Here is a 22349-nt window from a genome sequence, read left to right on the forward strand (position 1 = left end):
TACACTCTTTCTGTGACTGTCAAATGTTAGCACTGCTATACACTCTTTCTGTGACTGTCAAATGTTAGCACTGCTATTTACACTCTTTCTGTGACTGTCAAATGTTAGCACTGCTATACACTCTTTCTGTGACTGTCAAATGTTATCACTGCTATACACTCTTTCTGTAACTGTCAAATGTTAGCACTGCTATACACTCTTTCTGTGACTGTCAAATGTTAGCACTGCTTTACACTCTTTCTGTGACTGTCAAATGTTAGCACTGCTACTGTATATACTCTTTCTGTGACTGTCAAATATTAGCACTGCTTTACACTCTTTCTGTGACTGTCAAATGTTAGCACTGCTACATACTCTTTCTGTGACTGTCAAATATTAGCACTGCTATATACTCCACTGAACCTTCACATTCTCAAATAATTCATCCCCACACAGCTCCCTCCTTATGTATCATTTCCCCCTCCTCTTTCAGATTGTAAGCCCTCAGGGGCAGGGCCCTCCTTAAAATCTTATATTGTATTGTAACTGTAATGTCTTCCTTATATTGTAAAGCGCTGCGCAAACTGTTGGCTCTATATAAATCCTGTATAATAATACTCTTTCTGTGACTGTCAAATGTTAGCACTGCTATACACTCTTTCTGTGACTGTCAAATGTTAGCACTGCTATTTACACTCTTTCTGTGACTATCAAATGTTAGCACTGCTATTTACACTCTTTCTGTGACTATCAAATGTTAGCACTGCTATACACTCTTTCTGTGACTGTCAAATGTTAGCACTGCTATACACTCTTTCTGTGACTGTCAAATGTTAGCACTGCTATACACTCTTTCTGTGACTGTCAAATGTTAGCACTGCTATACACTCTATCTGTGACTATCAAATGTTAGCACTGTTATACACTCTTTCTGTGGCTGTCAAATGCTAGCACTGCTATATACTCTTTCTGTGTCTGTCAAATGTTAGCACTGCTATACACTCTTTCTGTGACTATCAAATGTTAGCACTGTTATACACTCTTTCTGTGACTGTCAATGTTACCCCTGCTATACACCTTATCTTTCTGTGACTATCAAATGTTAGTACTGCTATACACTCTTTCTGTGACTATCAAATGTTAGTACTGCTATACACTCTTTCTGTGACTATCAAATGCTAGCACTGCTATACACTCTTTCTGTGACTGTCAAATGTTAGCACTGCTATACACTCTTTCTGTGACTGTCAAATGTTAGCACTGCTATACACTCTATCTGTGACTATCAAATGTTAGCACTGTTATACACTCTTTCTGTGACTGTCAAATGCTAGCACTGCTATATACTCTTTCTGTGACTGTCAAATGTTAGCACTGCTATACACTCTTTCTGTGACTATCAAATGTTATCACTGCTGTACATTCTTTCTGTGACTGTCAAATGTTAGCACTGCTATACACTTTTTCTGTGAGTGTCAAATGTTAGCACTGCTGTACATTCTTTCTGTGAGTGTTAAATGTTAGAAAACGTCTCTTTCTTTGATTTAGTGTACATCCAGAAGCTTATTTACTTATTCCTAATTTAAATTATTTTATTTTATTTCTTTACTGTAAACATATTTATGTATGTTTGCTGACTAATTGACTTGCTAATGATTGAATGGCTTGTGAATGCAATATCTGTACATACTGTATTTTCAGAACAAAGAATGTTTAATCTGCAGTGTAAACACGATGTGAGTAATTAATTAAATGAAAGCTTGGGCAAGTGAGAGAAAACTCACAGCAATGATGTATCTTCCTGTACTACACAGGAAACTGAGCCCTGTAGATAATTCTTGCATTCTGTGCCAGTTTATCATATATTTTTTTTTACTGCTGCCTTCAAGGAAAAAATAATTTACAAGGGACATTTGTTTCTCAAAATATACAGATGTCTGCTAAGTGTAAACACAGAGGCATTTTTCTGAGAATATCTAGACGGTGCATGTGAAGAAAGCACAGGAAGATATGGAGACAAGGAGACCCAAACAACTTGCTTGTTCCCATTTTTCTTATTTGTGTAATTTCCTATAACTAGTAAAAGAATTCTAAACACTGTGTTTTGTGTCATTACCTTTCTAATGTTTGACCGACTAAGCAAACATCTTTAATATTAACTATTTACTTTGTACTGTAAACAAAAAGAGCAACACATAAGTAAGGGAGCTTGAGCTGCATTTGAGTTTCGGTCAACCAAACAAATTTAGCCTTTGCTCAAGCTGTGGAGACTAAAAAACATACTTCGCTAACTATCCCAAATAATTACTTTTCTCAAGTATTATTTTTAGCTCCCTTGCTACAATTCCTCTCCCTCACTACATGGCTGTGCACATCTTGCTAGATCAGGGCAGGTCAAAGAGCATATAGTCCTATGTCCTGGATATACATATATATAATGGTATTATAACAAAGAGGAAGCAACTGGGAACAACAACAACTCAGCCACGAAGTGGTTGGCCACGTAAAATGACAGAGCGGGGTCAGCGCATGCTGAAGCGCACAGTGCACAGAAGTCGCCAACTGTCTGCAGAGTCATTAGCTACAGACCTCCAAACTTCGTGTGGCCTTCCGATTGGCACAACAACCGTGCATAGAGACCTCAACCTGATAGAACACCTTTGGGATGAATTGCGAGCCTGGCCTTCTCGTCCAACATCAGTACCTGACCTCACAAATGCGCTTCTGTAAGAATGGTCAAACATTCCCATAGACACACTCCTAAACCTTGTGGACGCCTTCCCAGAAGAGTTGAAGCTGTTATAGCGGAAAAGAGTAGACCAACTCGATACTGAACCCTACGGACTAATACTGGGATGCCATTAAAGTTACGGCCCTCTAGCTGTGGTGAAACTACAAATCCCATGATGCATCTCTCTTCGGGAGTCATGTCTGTGGCTGTGATAATCTTGCATTGCCTCATGGGATTTGTAGTTCCACCACAGCTGGAGGGCCGGAGGTTTGAGAACCCTGTTCTAGATAGTTCTCTATTTTGATTATCTTATACAAAAATTGGATGGATATCTTCCCTACTACTGATCTTCCTTTGTGGACCTGTTGTCCAGTTAGCAAAGAGATTTTCTTCATTTTGTGGCATGTTCTTCAGTTTGTGTATTTATATACTCCACCTGTTATTAGTTGCTTTGTCTAATATCTTCTGCTGGGGCAGACTAAGTTTCCCTTAAGGTTGTCACTTCCTTTGGCGATGATTTTTGTCCTAACCTGAGCAGGTCAATTCTCTGTGACCTTTTCTGGTTTAGATTCAGGAGTTCATTCTTCTGGTTGTTGCAGATGGCTCCTGAATCTGCCTTAAGTTTGTGAGTGGCTGTTGCCCGCCCTTCAGTTGGACTGCTTTTGGACATCCCTATTGTTTCTGTGTTTCTACATTCCTTTGTTCCTAAATGGATTATTTAAAAAATAAGATTTTTTTACTTATCGTAAAATATTTTTCGTGAAATCCATTGAGGGACACAGATCACACACACCTGTATGTTTATTGGCCCTATGTAATGCTTACACTGAAGCATGACAGTTGGGGGCAGAGTTATATGTCTTACAATTTCTCTGTCCTCGTCTCTAAATGGACTTTAATTAAAAAAAAAATATTTTGCACTAATCACTAGTGTACCAAACGTATAGCATGTAGAACAGGCCATCAGTGGTGTAATTAGGGGCAAAGTTCCAGGTACTGCAAAGAGAGGTAATTCAATGGCCCTATCAAAGTTTTGCTTTGAAGCCTTGTAACTTCTATTCATGTATCTGCCCACACATACATTTTAGTTTTTTCCTTTTTCTCTGCTAAGTTATTGCATGAGGATAATTTAGATTTTTTTTTTTCTTTACATTCTGAGAAAAACAAGTCTTCCGGTGCCAATTCTCCAATTCTTCTTACTGGGTTTATTATTCTAACGAATGTTCTTGTTGTCTGTCTCTTTTCCTCTACAAATATTCAGAGGCATCCTCCACCCTTAGGCTGTATTTGCTGCAATGGTCTGGGACTAAGTATTATTTTCTATTTTGACTAGCCATGTAATTGGATCTGCACGGGTGACTAGCATTCATTATACCATATGTTATATTTATTTTTATAATATTGAATCAATCACTGTTCCCAAAATAACTGTTCAATGGAAATATGTATGTGAATCTCATATAATCAGGACAATCAGTTCAACAGAACTGAACTAAAATACTGTAAGTCAGATTTTTAACTTATTTATGTTAAAATGAAGGAGTCACCCTATACAAAAGTGTATAGATTTTACCTTCACCATCAAAAATTGGAACTTCGATTTGTTTTGTAGATCAGTTAACAAAAAGCTGCCACAACCCTGAGCAATTTAATCAATGAAATGCAATTTAATCAATGAAATATATAATGAAACAATGTATAAACAGAGATTAGCTTCAGTGAAAACTAAAACTAGTAAAACTTTGTTACTAAAGCTGTCCCATGACAGCTTTAGTAAAAAAAATGATGGCCTATACAGTGGTGGTATCTATACAGTGGTGGTATCTATACAGTGGTGTTAGCTATACAGTGTTTTTTTGTTTTTGTTGTCATTCTTTGAAAACTTTTGATTCTGTTGGAAGCAATGTGATGATGTCTAAACATAATTTTTTCCCTTTTTTATAGATGGACTTTCTGCTTTCCAAAGCTTTCTGAAGATGGAATTCAGTGAGGAGAATATTGAATTTTGGATGGCTTGTGAGGATTATAAGAAGACCAAGACTCCAGCTAAAATGGCTCTGAAAGCCCAGAAAATCTTTGAGGAATTCATCCAGACAGAGGCTCCAAGAGAGGTAACTTAATTTGCAGGGACAATGCTTTGATGCATGTAGAAACGTGCAGGAATTTATTTAGTCTTTAAATAAAATAACATGTAACCTAAAAAAAACCTTAATATTAAACTATACAATAGAACATTGGACTTACAGGAACAATCTCTTTATTAATTTCAAATATGTCCATGACAATAATATATAAGTAGGTGTAGCTTTATTGCAATACGTATGCAGAGATCCCGTTGCCAAGCGTCACTAATCCAGGAATCTAAGCATGGGGCATGGTAGCATGTAATTCTGCTAATGGGTTGACTGGCATCTGGGTCCTAGCAAGGGCATTTTTTAGCATATTCATGAAAACATATTCATAAAAAAAATCAGAATGAACTTGCAGTGTATTAGGTATACAATGTACTTTAAATATATGATAGATATGAAGTATATACAAACTACAAATATTTTTTGTGGAGTTAAGTCAGTCTGTGCTTTTTTTGGCTTTCCAAATACTTTGTTCAGTTGCCGGGGGGCAAGAATTGTTGGGAGCCTCATGAAAGCCCAAAGTCAAACCCGCCACCACCAATACTGCAAGGTGGAAGAAGTAGTTAGAGTGACATGCTTCTTCATACCCAAAAGTATCAGGTATGTAATTTTGCCTCAAATGGGGTAACAGCATGGAGTTAGAGCAAAGTAAGGCTAAATATTAGCAGCTGTGGGTTCCAGCATAAAATTAAACCTGTAATCCACAGACACAGGTTCACTTTATGTACACTTGTATGTAAGATTATACCTATTTTTATATTCATGTAGTACTAGAGACCCTTCTTCTGTGGTACTTTGAAATTCCAACAAATCTCACTAATTTCCATACTCTTTTCATCAAGGTGTTATGGAAGGTGCATTGCGAAAGCATACATGCGGGGAACAATTGTATTGACCATCAGAAGGCAGGAAAAATAGTTTCTAGATATGCCAAAATAATTTTGACAGACATAGGTAGTGCAAAGAGTGAGAGAACAAGATTAGTAAGAAATCTTCACAGTAGTATATTGCATATTCACAGCATAAAGCGGAACTTCACAACACAAAACAGCCGACTATTTTATTTAAAAAAAACTGTTATTCATGGCCAACCTGCACCAGGCCTCCAATCTCGTTTACATTAGATGAGAATGAGGTGTCCACCTTCCTCTGCAGCCACCTGGTATACTGACGTCACATATCCCATTAGGCATCAGATTCCCAACAGCACAGCAACATGCATTGGGTGCCGCATCATCAGGAGGCCGGTGCAAGAACCCGTAAGAGATGGCCGACCCCCGTATGAAGAGGAAGATGGTGGTATGGGTTGGGACCTAGAGTAGGAGAGTGGTGCAAGAGAATGTTAGATCTGGTGGGCTTGTAAGTATATTTATGCAGCATAAAAACACCAGCAAAGGTAAAGGGCACATGAACTGTATTTTTTATGGGAAGTGTGAAGTTCTTCTTTAATGTTACGCTTTCCTATTCCCGGTTTAATGTATTCATTTTGGATAGAGATTTCTTTAAAACTGAGTTCACTACCAACTACGGCATTCTTCATTCTCATCTGAAGATAATCATTCCCTGGTTTGGCGGTAATACAACATGTTAGCAGAAACCGCATGTAGATGCTTATCTTAGACACTGTAACATAAATAGAAATATTAATGCGGAACACAAGCCAAAAGTTTATTTTCTAGCTCTGAGCAGAGTCAGGAAGGGTTGGAACCTCTGCTGGGTTTATTTTGCTCTTCTTGGCCCCTTTGGAGAGATTCATTTTCCCTTCAAATCCTGGTGACCACTGTAACTAGAAAAGAAAGTGAGGGGAATGTTATCCTTGTGGAGTTGTAGAGGGAAAATCTCCCAACGGCGATACCTGTTCTGGTGACAGCTGCCAGTGGTGAGGATTCTCCTAACTTTAAAGTAATATTAAAGTCAAAAGTTTTTTTTTAAATGATTTTTAAACTATTTTAAATACTGATTAAATCACACACAATGGATGCAGCTCCTTGATGTTTCAATGTTTTAGTTTCCTCTAGAATCAGCTGGTCCCACTGATCACTGGCCGTGATATCATTTTTTTAGGGTGGATCCTTTCCCTTGCAGGGCCCTATGTGTGTGCTCGTAAGCTGTGTGTTTCTCCACAAAGGCACAGGCACAGAAAGGCACAGGCACAGAAAGGCAAGACACTCCCCTGCTCCCCACACTCATCCTTTCTCTTTCCTCCCTTCTCCCTTCTCCAAGCTAGTAGATGGACAGCTGCTGGAATCTGTGCTGCCCTTTGTGATCTTGTACTGGACAGGAAGTTCAGGGAGGTTGAATTGAGAGAGTTGAAGCCAGCTGTTCAGACTGTTAGTGCTTGGCCAAAAATGTAAAGAAATACTTTTCTGGATTCATTATTGAAAAGGTTTGAGAGTTTTGTTTCCTCTCACCTCCTGTGTGGTTACAGGGAAGAAAGCAAGGAGTGGATCACACTCCAGCCCGGTACAGCAGGGCTGTAAGGGGGTAGGGGTGCTGCATTTGTAAATGCAAATGTCCTGGAGAAAGGGTGAAGGTTTGCTAATCTATATGTAGTAGTATCTACGGTAACATAAATGTAAAGTGGCCTGGGGAACTATGTGCCTTTCCTGGCGGCTATGCTAACGGCAAAAATAATATACTGAGGGAAATCTCTGGATCAAAGGTGAATATTGCTGCAAAAGCGGGTTTTGTTATTTTTAATAGGCTGTTCATTTTATCTTCTTATTTTTGCTTGGTGTTCTGCTTTAAGTCCTCGAATGTGACTGCAGCTGATTCTTAATGCACAAACAGCTGGTCAAAGCTGCGCAGCAAGCGAGAGAAAGAGAGAGAAAGCTCTGAACAGGTCTCTTTCTTTCTCTCCCTCTGTCTCTCTCTTTCTCTCAGAATGAAGTGTTCATTACCTGACCCAGCCTGTGACTGGTCAGTGAAAGGAGAAGCAGCACAGTGATGAATTCACCTCTCTAACACCCTGTTTACTTGTATTACAGAGGTTAGGAACCATCACACAAACTGGGACACCACCCCTATATATGCAATATATATTAAAAAAAGGGAAAGAGAAAGAAAGGGGCTTTGTGGTGACCACTAAAGAATACCGGGGAATTGATCAAAAGATATTGATATTGATCCAAAGATATATAATTGATAAACCATGTTTATCAATTCATATATTGGTCATTGCTCTCATTGTATTCATATCTAATTTACATGATTGTTTGCACATGATTGTTCTATATATAAATAATTCAGCCATGATTCTGTGCTTGCTCCAGTCTTCAACGCGTTTCGCCGAATTGATAAACATGGTTTCTGTGTGGGCTCCAGGGAGGTTATTTATGTTGTATACATCTATTTATGATTTTTATCTGGATGAATTTTAATATATTTATATGTATTGACATTATGAATTGAGTATATTAAAAATGAAATTTTATTATATCTATGAATCAATCGACCTTATCTTTGGCTCAATTCCCCGGTATTCTTTAGTGGTCACCTCAAAGCCCCTTTCTTTCTCTTTCCCTTTTTTTGATATACCCTGTTTACTTGATCACATAGCTCTCTAGCATTCTTTAGGCCCCCCCATGCAAATAACAAAATAAATAAAATTCTGAGTCCATCCAAAAGGAAACTAAACAAATTTCTATGTTTAGTATGTTTATTTGTATCCATTTAAAAACAACAGCTGCTTTAAATTAACAGCTGTTAAAATATATTTCTAAAACAATATATTAATTTTCAGTAAGTAGGAAGAGAAGCTGTTTATGCCTATTACTTCACGTAGCTATGAAGGAAACAAATGACCTTGGCCTGCCAAAAAGCTGGATTGATTGTTTTCTGCCAAAACATTGTACTTGAGCCAAGCTAATTCACACCAAAAAAAAAAAGTGGTAAGGTTACTAAATACCTGCATTGTTAGTTGTCAAACATCCAATTGAGCCTGAAGTAACAAGTAGAGCATGGCTTCAAACCCACAGTAAAGTAGGACATGGCTTCAAACCAACATATAACAATTACCAGACTGCGTCATTTCATATTGTCAACAAAGCAGCAATACCATTCTGTGTGCCACAAATCAAATCAGTAAAGGACAAGGACAACATAAATTATGACCTGTTTTCCCAAATCTCACCCCTAAACAACAATTTCATTGTTTTGCTTCCTAGTGATATATTAAAAATATAATTAAAGCTGAATAATAGGAAAAGTGCAATACAAATAGTGGAAATATATTTACCGTACATGAAGAGTTTATCATGCCAAAGGATCTGCAGTTGTGGTGCAGTAAAGGCTTTTCAGAACAAAAGGTATTCACATGTCTCATTCCATCACAAATCGCAAGAAGATTATTACTCATTTCAGGACAGTGAGTGGAGCCATGTAAATCATTCATTTATGCCCCAACAGCCAGATGCACATCAAAAACTGTTGGTGTATAGGGCAAATATCGTCTAATATTAAAGTGCCATTTATTCCAAACTACCTACACCTGTGGGTTTTTTGTCCATCATCAGTGCAGTGTATAGGGACCCAACAAGACACCTGTATGGTTATATAATGTAGTCCCGTTGGGTCCCAAGCCTTACACCAAAGAAGCCAAGGTTTTCATAGACTGTATTGATAATGACCAAGAAGCCTTCAATACTGCCAACAGTCAATACCATTGTTACCATTATCTTCCATCATTAAAACCACCTGCCCAGAAGTATTCCCCACACTCCTCATTATACTGGTTGCTTGATATCCCCTATGGGACGTCCTGCAACCACATGTATGTGAGAATTTAATATTAACTTTCTTACTATTATTATATCTCTGTTCTGGAAAACTTTTGCACTTAGTCAGATCTCTCTTGGGACTTTTGTCCTCTTTCTTTTTTTCCCTTCCCCCATTTTTTGGAGTCTTCTCTCCATCACTGTCTGACTAGAAATGCCTTTCCACTGCCAGCATTCTGTAGAAAAGGACTCTTGCTCTCCATGTGTGGAAGCAGTGATCCAATATGCCCCCTGCCGAGTCAGAGCTAGAGCCCTCCAATCAGCAGATAATGTGAACTTTGCTCAGGTCTGACTCAGCAGAGGGCATGTCAGAACTATGTAGAGAGACCACTGCTTCCACACAGAGAGTTCTTCTCTAAAGCATGCCAGCACGGAACAGGCCTTTCTACTTGGGCTGTGGCTGCCTTCTCCACAAAATGAACTATAAGACTTTGAGCACCTTTTGTTTTGATACACCTGTAATACATTTAACCGAACGTTAGGATAGGTTTAAATCTCCTTAAAAATTAAACCTGTTGCTGCAATTGCTTCAGCCCCCTTGCCAGTGTTATACTGTGACCTGGTACTTCCATATATGAGGAACTATGCTATAATTATAAACACGTGTGTTTTGCTGTTTCAATGATTTATATTGATTGTTGTAGAAGGAATAGCAGCTGTGACCAAGTAAGGTGCTTGAACAGAGTATGTTTACTTCTTGCACTTTTCATTATTCAATGCAAACCTATGAAGCCCAACAAGAGACATTTTCCTTCTGTTTATGAGAGAATGATGCAACACAGAAATACAATGACAGCCCAGAAAGAAGGTAAAAAAAGAATAAAGATGGTCCTTGTCAGGCCAGAAGCGAGAGGTTTCAGGGGGATTGATTCTCTGTCACCAGTGTCCATTCTAAGGGTCTATTCACTAAGCAGCCGTAGGCAGCCGAGTGAATGACCGACCTGAAGCGAAGTGAGCCGAAAACTGTTCGGCTATACACTTCAGGCTGGTACGGCTGATTTCAGCCGTATATCGGCTGAAATCAGCCGTACATCGGGTGGCTTCGCGTCAGCCGACCCGAAGTGCAGAAGGAGTTCGACTCAGCCCATCCATTATCTGGATCGGCTAAGCCGAACCTCCGGCAGGCTACTCGCTGCTGTTAGGTCTATTCTTAAATGCGCGGCATTCGGCTCGGCTGTTCTGCTCGCTCCCTCTGTGGGACCGAGCAGAACAGAAAAATAGTTTAAAAAGTAGAAAAATAGAAAATGATTGTGCGGAGCTAGCAATGACAGTTAGCTCCGCCCAACAGTCTTCTATTGGGCTTACCTATTCAATACCTTTTGGTCGGTTAAACTTTAAAACCAAAAAAATGCTAGGAGGTAGGGATTTTTGGCAGAAGAGATATGCAATGTCTTTTCCCCTAGCATTCTTTTACTTCTGAGTACACTGTATGGTGATGGCACTATCAGCTTATTCCCAGCATCTGTAAGGTGATTCTTTTTGAAAAGTGTTTTGTTATGTCTGTTCAATAAGTGAAACAAATCAGACATTTAGAGCTATGCCGTACACATTTCCTGTGTTATCTCAAGGAGTCTAATTAGCCCCCTTCATATTGTGGACTAAAGTGGAGAATGTGAGGGTTTGTGGAGAATTCTCCTTAGGGATAAGGAGAATGTGACGAGAATGACAACTGGGCAGGGCTGACACCTCCACAAATATGATTTATGTTTTCAGCCCACAATAAGACATGGTATTGTGGTCAGCCAAAAGACACATGCATACAGGGCCATATCTTTAATGAGGCAGCCTGAGGCGGCATCTCATTGGGTCACGTGGGGGAGGCGGCAGGTCTGCCATCCCCTTTTCGGTCAGAGCGCCCCAGGTTGCTAGAGCTCTAGCTACCTGTGATGCTCTGGCCAGCATCCCGCCCAGCTCCTGTCAACCAGTGAAATCAATGAGCTGGGCGGAATGACGGATGCCGTAGCATGCACCGGTAGCACACCCCCACCCGACTGCCTCAGGCAGCACACAGTCTACGGACACCCCTGCATGTGCAGACTGTGTGCAGATGACTACATCAGAGATTGGTGTACTAGAGTTCATATATTTTTACTGGCCAGCATGCTGGAGTATTGGAAATGTGACATCCTAATCTATGACAATGTTTTTCAAATAAGGATGTATGCTACATATTTCTTTACACAATAACATACACCAGGGGTAGCCAAATGTCTGCCTTACAGCTGTGGAGAAACCCCATTAAATACCATTAGGCATGCCATAAACATGTCTCCCAGGGGCGGATGCATGATGGGAATTGCAGTTTCACTACAGCTGGAGGTCTGAAGTTTGACTACCCCTGCTATACAGAATAAATGCATCCTTATCTTTTGCTCCTCTCTCTTTCCTGGGGCATACATGTACCAACGTATGTTGTGTCAACTCCTTAGGATCTAGCAGGAGCAGTCTTTTAAATTTACATAGTAACCTATTACTTTCTTCATTATTTGTAAATTGTTTATATTGCACTAGTGAGCGCTAATAGTTTTAGGGTAATCTTGTCACTAAGGACAAATATTTAAACTCACCTTGACTGCCGTGTACATCAATATGCAAATCTTGCCTTTCCTTTCTGATGTCAGCCACAGTTTGACGCAAGTGTTCTTTTTATTACTTAGAGATCCTCAAAGCATTGCCTTGAGTATGTGTGTATGTGTGTGTGGGGGTTGAAGATTGTGGTAGAGCTCTGACTTTGAACCAGAGAGCGCCATTAAATATGGATCCTGCAATACTCTGGAAGGAAATAAGGTCCATTCAGCTACTATTCAGTTCCTTTAAAGTGACACTAAACTCAGGAGTTAAACCTCAACTAGTAACACAAATGTACCTTATTTGTGCATCACTTAGCTGTAGAACCTCAAATCGTCTCTGAATTTGTGCTGACACTGTCCTTCCTTCTGGAGGGTGGCTACTTTCGTTCCCCATGGTCCCTGTGTGTGTTATAAAGTAGCCACCACTCCAAGCTCGCTCTCATGTTTGGTTTACTAATTTGTATTGAGATTGTAGTCCATCACAGGAGTGAGCTTGGAGTGGTGGCTACTTTACAGAGATGGTAAATTGACCTAAACAAGTAAATATTATTACTGGCATATGTTGATCCTGTAAGGCATTAGGGATTATTTACTTAACGAGCTGAAAAATCTCCACTCAAAATATTGTGTGAATATTGACTTCAGTTATCCAGCAATGTGAAAAGTATCTGCACATGATTGAGTTTAGAAAGTGAACAGAAATGTTCTTTTCACACGAGAAGGATAGCTGTCAGAGCTTGGTTGTAAATGGGGTGCATTCGGAGCAGAGACCAGTTACTGGTGGTCAACAACAAGGCTCTGTTCTAGGTTCTGTTTTACTTAATCTGTTTGTAAGTGATAAAACTAAAGGCCTGGTAGACAAAGTATATATTTTTGCAGATGATACAAAGGTGTGCAAAGGCCGGATGTTCCTGGAGTTATTAGCAACATGGAACATGATTTGGCATTGTTGGGAGATGGGGCAGCGCAGTAGAAACTGAAGTTTAACATTTCTACATGCAAAATGATGCCATTAGGGGAAAAATCCTCTGACAGTGTGCAATATTGGGGATACAGTGTTGGCTAGAACTACAGAAAAAAAAGGACTTGGGGATTCTTATTTCAGATGATTGCAAAATGAACAAACAGAGTAACCATGCATTGGGGAAAGCGAATAAAACTCTGGGGTGCATCACTAGGGGGGAAGACCAGCAGGAGGAAGGAGATCTTGAGTTCCCCTGTATAGATCTATAATTAGAATTCATTTGGAATATTGTGTCCAGTACTGGAGACCTCACTTACAAGATGTTGAGATAGAACAAGTCCAGAGACAGACAAAAATGCAAAACAGAAAAAAAAACATATCAGGAAAGAGTACAGAAGAATATGTACACTTTTGAGGAAAGAGGTGGATGGGGGCATGCTTGAAATCTTTAAATACATTTAGGGTGTGAATAAAGTCCAGGGGGGTATTGTTTTCAATATGAAGCTAAGGTCAAAAAATGATCCTAAATTAGCAAAACTAAGGCTGGGTTCACACCTAGGCATATTGAATATGCGCGTTTGTCGCGCGACAAAAGCCCGTTTCTGAGGGCTACTTGGCTGTATCCCAATGGAAACGCGAGACCAAAACGCCCCAAAGAAGTACATGTACTTCTTTGGGCGTAGGCCGTTTTGTATCGCGTTCGGACGGGTGGAAATACGGTAAGGTGTGAACCAGACACATTGAATACAATGGGATTTAGATGTTTGAGCGACTTGTAGAGCGTTCGTCGAGCGTTGAACGCGCTACAAAACGTTCAGGTGTGAACCAGGCCTTACTTTAAAAAGTATTGTTTCACTAAAGGAGTAGCTGATGCTTGGAACATACTTCCAGCAGAGGTAGGGAGTCAGTCAACAGTCAACAATAAGTGAATTTAAACATACTTAGGAAAAACAGAGATCTACATAATAAAAGAAAAAGAAAAAACAAACCCACCAAAAAAAAATTAAAAAGGGGAAGCCTTGATGGACCACGTGGTCTTTTTATGATTTCAATCCTCTGTGTTTTTATTATTGCGTAAAAAGATAAAATAAATATTCACACTTTTTTGTGCAGATGTTCTTAGCTCTTTTGGTAAATCAGTCTCATTGCCTCACTATCTTTAGTGTTTAACCTGAAGGTCACTAGAGGGAGCCCAAGAGAGATGTGTGCACCTTGTATAAGGAAGTTCCCAGAAAGAAATTGCAATACTCCAACATATTTCACTTTCTCATAGAAATTCATTTATGATCATAACATAATTTTACTAATTTCTCCTTCATGGTGATGCTTATTAATTACCAGCAATTATTTATATTTTAGCAGAAGCACATTTATGTAATACATTTATCAACTAAGTGATAATGATCATTTTGTATATCAATGAAGAAACAATGTAAGAGGTGCATGTTTAGCACTAATCCATAGCAAATTAAATAAACCTTTTTAATGCCCATTTAAGTAAAACAAAAAACAACAACTGTACCATTGAAAACCAAAAACAAAGTGGGAATAGATAAGAGGTGACTTATTCCACAAGACGACTCTCCTCATGCATATCTACATATCATATGAAGTGTAGCTGAAATATCCAAGATCATGCAGACTCTGGAGTTTCCTCATTTCTGACAAGGGCAGGAAAAAACGTTCTCAGATAGTCACAGACAATTATAATGGAATAAGTGAACTGAAGAGGAAACTGTCAAGTGTCAATCACTGCTGGTGGTTGGTGTTTCTGTTTTCTATGTACTTTAAAACAAACCTGTTTTGTGGTATTTGGTGTTAATTGTTCAAACAAAACATGGAATTGCTGTTGGGAGCTGGCAACCTATCTTTTCACTCCAAGTTGCCAACTGGCTGGGGTTCCTTTGGGTGCTGTCTGTCAACCAATATTTTGGGATCTTTTGAATAATCTTTTCCTCCTTCTTTTATTTCATTATGTGGGATGAAGGGTAGGTGGCTTAGAGGGGTGAAGGGTGGGTGGCATAGAGGGGTGAAGGGTGGGTGGCATAGAGGGGTGAAGGATAGTTGGCATAGAGGAGTGAAGGGTGGGTGGCATAGAGGCATGAAGGATGGGTGGCTCAGTTACGAAAGTGTAGCTTTGCACCATAGCTTGGGAAATCAAAACCCAGTGGCAAAGTGATATCAGAGTCAGGAGGGTGCACAGGACAAGCCTTTCTGACTAACACAGAAAACTACAGGCACAATTTGGGACCTGCACATTTTAAAAGGTTATTTTAGCTGGCAGGTTTGCTTTAATGATGGGTGCTTTTTAGCATTTGTATTTGTATGTTTCAAAGTGGAGTAATACCTAACATACAGTATGCCAACTATTTTATCTGTGTTTGAAGTTTCTTACTCTTCTAAATTGTGATTTGTATTTGTGATGATCGTTAACATATGAAAAAGTCCACTGCAAAATTTGGAACTCTAATGGGATGATTTATCATTCATCCCGCCAAGCCATAAGCTGGCCAAATGCCAATCGCACATCATTTTCCCCACAAGATGGAGCCAAGAAGCATAATAATTTTCTGTGCTCCTCAGTTCCTACTAGTGGTGAGAATGCCATGTAAATGGCATTTGGCCAGCACATGGCTAGACAGATGATTTATAAATGACCCCCTAAGTGATTTTATTCTATGGGAATAACAACTTCAATTTCCCAACCAAGAAATGCACAATGCGAAAATCCACTATTAAAATGTTGGAAATGGGTCTTAAATATGGAATCATACTAATGTGATTTGATCTAATATGGACAGTTTTGCGATGGAGTTCAGGATGTAACATACATATTGGGTTTGTTATTATTTGAAGGTTTTGGCAGCATGGATAATAGACGGCTGCACTGGTGCCAGATTTGAATATTTGTATAAACAGCTGATTATAAGTTTGGCTGTTACTATCATTATTTTACGATAAAGTATTGCTGTTTCCCAAATACAGAAAGCATTGTTCTTGTTTTTTTTATAGTGGATGTTGTTTTGTTATAATCACAGTCTGACGTCGCATGGTGTACTGTTGATTAATATTCTTGTCTGTCTGTGGCTGGCACCATTAATGCATTAGGACAACCCTGCCCAGCAACAAAACGTCTCAGGAAGTGACTGCAATGCTAACATCCCTGAGATATATACAAAGTACCATTTCCATTCTTGACCAACCATGCCATTTATCTGTTTATGAACCTCAGCCAGTGGTTTTAGGTAGGAGTCACATTCATGATAAAGTGCAAGACACTTTAGTGTACAAAACATGATTACGGAAACATGTAACATGATGACGATGATGATGAAATGGTGTTAGGCATTGAAAGGTTAACTCTGATTATTGCACACCTACACAAGGCAGGTGCATCGCACAGCTGTAAGTAGGAAACATGTGAATTTGGCGTGGACATGAGTGAATTCAGTATTCTGTTTCTATGGAGATGCTACAAAGGTCAGGTTTAAAATTAAGTATTGTTTTAAAGGAACATAATTAGGAATATGGAAAATGGTTTATGATTAATTGACAGCCAAGTTAATTGCAGACTCAATTAATGGACACCAATAGCCTAATCTCTTTTAATACACTATTTTATTTTAATATCAGTGAACGTTATTAATGGATAATTATGTGTTGAAGATACAGTGATATCAGAGGACAATTGGATATGAGGATTAGGTTGCACGATGTAATAAACTTATATGTGTGTCAGATGACTGCATTGTGATCAGTATTTTATTTAAAGTGACAATAAAGGATATTTTCTTTTCCCTCCCCTAATGTGAATGTCAGCACTTACCTTAAATGATGTCTCTTAATCCGATCTTCCTCTTCTCTCCTGATGCTTTCATCTGTCCCTCCAGCGGTGCGGCGGCTCTCCGATCCAGCGCTGACTCCTCTCTGCTTGCAGGCACTTCCGATCCAGTGGTGTCTGCATGCGGGTGCACGCGTCCATAGACTTACCTTGTGTCTCTGCTTGTCTCCCGGCCGAGAATCCAAACTGCGCATGCGCCTGCCCCAAGATGCTTTGCAGCCGCCCGAGCAGTTTCGTTTTCTCGGACGGGAACGTGCAGCGAAAACAAGGTAAGTTTAAACCGCTGTTGAAGCGTTTTTTTTTTTTTTTTACTTTAGCTGTACAGCTTACTAGCACACACAAGGGTGACTCTGTAGAATCCTGCAAGGGAAATATATAGGTTTCTTGCTGCACTCCTTACCGGTATAGGATGTTCCTTGACACCCTGGTGGGTGCTCGTAGTGACCACGGATGGCCCCGTGAAGATCTACAAGTTTGCAAAAGGATGTCACCAGAACACCATTTAAGTGAGATCAACAAAGTAAATCTATTAATGGAGTATTGTAATTCCTGAGGTACTGGAATGACAGTACTCCAATAATAAATGGTAATTTGTTAATTTCACTTTAATGGTGTGCTGGTGACATCCTTTTGCAATCCTGCAAGGGAAAGACGCTCCCTTCGGAGCCTGCTGGGAGCCCGCACTGTGCCTAGAGCTGTCACCCACCATAAGGCTTACATATGAATGGGCGGCAGTATATACATATCAATATGCTGTGACTCATTTATATGTAAATATCACGGCTAATTGATATACAAATCAAAATTGCTGATCAGTGAAAATACCTCAGTTACATTGCTGGTCAGTGTATATGCTCTGTTACATTTCTGGTCATTGTATATACCTCAATTACATTGCTGGTCAGTGTATATACCTCAGTTACATTGATGCGCAGTATAAATACTTCCATTACATTGCTGGTCAGTGTATATACTTCTGTCGCATTGTGATCAGTGTATATACCTCCATTACATTGCTGGTAAGTGCAAATACCTCAGTTACATTGTTGGTCAATGTATATACCTCCATCACATTGCCGGTCAGAGTATATACCTCTGTTACATTGCCGGTCAGTGTATATACCTCTGTTACATTGCCGGTCAGTGTATATACCTCTGTTTCTTGGCTGGTCAGTGTATATACCTCTGTTTCTTGGCTGGTCAGTGTATATACCTTTGTTACATTGCTTGTCAGTGTATATACATCAGTTACATTGGTGGTCAGTGAGAATACCTCTGTTACATTGACGGTCAGTGTAAGGCCTCCTATTTTATTACACAGAATTTTGCCACCATCAACCCATCAGCAGCCACCATGGATGTAGCAGGATTTATCAGGACACATGATTTTCGCTATATATTGTATATAAAATGTGTTTGCAGTGTAATTGGTCGATTCTACAATTGACGATTTTGCAAGCAAAAAAGCATGGAAAGTCATTGTGAATGTGACTTGCAGCCTGGGACTCCACCCTGTCTGATAGTCACTGTTCTCTGCAGGTTTGTAATCACTCAGTTATCGATCAATAGAGCAGTGTCACACGTCAGCTCTAATTATAGGGGTGAGTGCATTTCGCTCTCCGCATAGTTCTTCTTTAAGTTTACCATTTGTTACATAAGGTACCAATGAAACTTTTTTCTTCTCTTTTTTTTCTTCTTTTCTTCTTTTTTTTTTTGAAAATTACGTTTTAATCATTTGTGGAGCTAAAAGGTAAAGCTGTCTCTTGTCTGAAAATCCTGCCTAGGCAGAACAGCTGAGTAGTTTCAGAGCCGTAATACTGCACGTATTAAGAGTTAAGACTTTCCTTCCCATGATGATCTCCCCAAGCAGAACACAGATGTTGTATCCCAAAGGAGCAGGTCCTGCCACATATTGCGGATGTAGAATGTCCCAAGGGAGTCATAGTGACCCTAACTGTGGTCAGACACTTGTGTAAATATTCAGTGCTGCAGCCTGCGACATGCAGTACTATGAAAAACGGCACTATGGGCTTAGCTGGAGTCTGGCCAGATGGACGGCTGGCAGAACAGGGTTTTCTAATAAGAATATTTACTCTCTTCCTGAGAATGAGCACTGCTTTCTATGATCATAGTAATGGAAAGCCTCACATGTACACAAACTCACTACTATACTAAATTTATTATATACAAACTTAGATGCTAAACAAGAGGCGCTCTTCCTGTTGAGGTTCCATTAAAGCTAAGGGAGATGTGCAGTATATATAAAAAAAAATCTCAAATATGTTTAAAGAAATGTAAAATGGCAAATGAACAATATGGAGCATTGCCATAGCTGACTGTGTTCAAATCCAAGAAAGAGTGATGTTGTTTAGAAAACAGTCAACAGATTGTGCTCTCCTGCAGTATTATAGATGTACAGTCCAAATACAGTGCAAAGACCAAATATATTTACTTATAAATAATTTACGATGATTTCTACTAAAACCCTGAAGTGTATAAACTTTTGAGATGTAGGATCGAGTGATATTAAAAAGTAAGGCTATATCTTTTATTAAACAAACCAGCTAACAGAAAACATGCAGGTTAAACAAATGCCATTGGGCCCCATGTGATTCATAAATTATATCAAAATATACTGCGTGAAATGCTAGACATGAAAGATTGTTGTTCACTGTCAAATGTACCGGAATTATTGTCAACTGCAATTAGATGAGTCATTCAGTATAGACATCCAGATTGGAAATAATAATTCCTGGGGTACCTATGACACAATTGTGCAATCTTTATATCTTACTTAAGACAACTTATGTCCATAATGATATTTTATAGGTGGGTATCATATCGTTAATAACACATCTTGAAATCCCATTATTGTGTGTGTGTGTGTGTGTGTGTGTGTGTATGTGTATATATACACATATATATATATATATATGAAATTGAAATAGTCTTCCTGCCACATGAAAAAACAAATCCACGCCAGTGCTGTATATATCCCAACAAACTAGTGGTATAAGTTGCACTACCCAGTGTTCATGAGCCTAATAACAGAAGTTTGTCCAGCATCAATAAAACTGCAATACAAGCATATCAGCAGGGACAAATGTAATGCTCAATCCTGTCCAACAGACAATGAAGAAGCTTTACATATGTAACAAACAGCCCCCATTTGTTATGAAGGACTCCTAACCACACCGTTGAGCGATCCCCCCATTTGACATCCCCCCATTTGACAAGAGAGGAAGAGCAGCCATGGATCATAACCAGGTCCATACACTACACACATACTGTCAACATGGGTTACCTCCTTGAAGTAGTACATCCCCCAATTTTTTAGATGTATATCAAAACTGATTTCAACTCCTATTGGTTCAGTTCTACCGCATGTCTATCAATTCTATTATACTACGATATCCTGCTAAAGCTGATTCAGGGACAAATACAATCCCAGCAACACCATCTCTTCAGGGATGATGACATAATTTATAGTGATCCCAGTAAACTATGTGGCTCCTTTATACATGCTATATTTGCATTAGAATTTAGCAGTGGTTGAGTAACCAAGATTGCAGCCATATGACCTATGTTGGTCTAGTAGAATGAAAGACAATAAAAAAAAAGATATTTTCATCTTTCTTTCTCACACCTGTGGGCAGCAGACAGGGGGAATGCCTCACCCAGCAAGGAACATACTCTACGTCACTGTACATATTCATGTAAAGTTGATCTAAACCCTAACAAATGACATTTAGTTCACTTAATCACCATGTATCATAAACAGTTACCATGTAGAAAATATATTTTTCCTATGTTTCATCCTCTTGTGCATATCCGTGCTACTGGTTTCCTCCATTCTCTTTGTAGCACTTCCTGTTTACATGCACATGCTCCAGTGGCAGTTTGCAGATGATGACAATAATGGAACACACCTACACAATAGGTGTTGGCATGGCTACTTATAGTCTCCGCTGGAAACAAATGTGACAGGGTGGCAATGCAGGAGAGAAATTGGGAGACGGGGAAAAGCATGGTCACCCCATACCAGGAAACGCATGTTACAGGTTCTTCATGGCAGGATTACCAAGTATTATTTTAATGAAGGCTCGAATTTAAGAAAAGATTGATAATGGCTTTTGAAATTACATAAGCACGTTAAAGATTACAGGAGGTTTTAGTAACTGGGTTTAGATCTACTTTAAAGTAAATATTAAAAGAGAATTAAAGTCAAACTTTTTGGCGGCATTAGTCCTCTTTTGGGTCAAAGAAGAACATTTACAAATTATTATACAGGATTTATTATACAGGATTTATATAGCGCCAATAGTTTGCACAGCGCTTTACAATATAAGGAAGACATTACAGTCACAATACAATTCAAGACAAGATGGTAAGGAGCGCCCTGCCCGTGAGGGCTTACAATCTAAATGTACTTCTGTGACCCAAAGTCGGCATGTAGCAGACTACTGCCCACTATATGCTGACAGCACAGAGCCGCACTGCAGCCAGCAAATATCTTGACAGTATTGTTGGGATCCACCCCACTGCCTAATTGACAGCCTCTCTAGAGCCAAAGCCAGCTGTGCCTGCCCCCTCCCCTGTCTGTCACTCCAATGTAGGAACAGAGAGACTGGAGGGAGGAATCTCTGTGGGGATTTGTGACTGACAATTACCACTCACAGCAGGAAGAAGCCTTAAGCTGATCGATCAGCGGTTCATGATCACTCAGTTCTCTATCTATACAGCCGGCATGTGACAGCTGCAGTGTCACACACTGGCTCTAAGTATTGGTAAGAGTACATTTTTCTCTCCCAATATGTCTCCTTTAATATGGATTTAGGAGCTACGTATGGTTACAGTTTTTCTTCTACTACAAGTGTTATCCACTGACAAGGTTATGGCATCATATTCCCACATAAATAAACACATTTCAAAGCTGTTTTTTACTTTCTCAGCAATAACCTAGTAAGAGCCTCACCTTTGTGACAAGTGTTATCCCACTGAGAACAGCAGAAAAAATGTAACTATTTCATTGTTAAAGCCAATTTCCACCTTTTGTAGAGATATTACAAAAAAAACATATGCCAGCAATGTACACCAAATGCACACAAAGCAGGCATATGCAGTTACTGTATATTAACACAGAAACTTATGTTTTTTGTCAGCTTTCCTCTTCATATCCTCATGGAAATGCCTCTGTTTTGCAAGCTCTCTCTGAGCTCTCCACACCCCATTCATTAGTATTCATAGTGGCTACCCCACCCAGACAGTATATTGTGTGCAAAGGCAGAGCTGGTGATTATTGATCGTGTTACACAGAATCAGGGGCAGCTGTTTACAGCCTGCTTTACAATCCGACC

The 22349-nt window shown here is 39.4% G+C and overlaps 1 protein-coding gene across 1 annotated transcript in view; it reads left to right on the top strand.

The window, feature by feature from the left end:
* Positions 1-22349, top strand: part of RGS5 (regulator of G-protein signaling 5) — a 111908-nt gene that overhangs the window by 86338 nt on the left and 3221 nt on the right. The window contains exon 4 of the mRNA XM_018559069.1: positions 4655-4821. Within this exon, the coding sequence (XP_018414571.1) occupies positions 4655-4821 (167 nt within the window). The remainder of the gene's footprint in view (positions 1-4654; positions 4822-22349) is intronic.

This window comes from Nanorana parkeri, unplaced genomic scaffold, assembly GCF_000935625.1.
Source record: "Nanorana parkeri isolate BGI_ZX_2015 unplaced genomic scaffold, ASM93562v1 scaffold378, whole genome shotgun sequence".
Taxonomy (NCBI): domain Eukaryota; kingdom Metazoa; phylum Chordata; class Amphibia; order Anura; family Dicroglossidae; genus Nanorana; species Nanorana parkeri.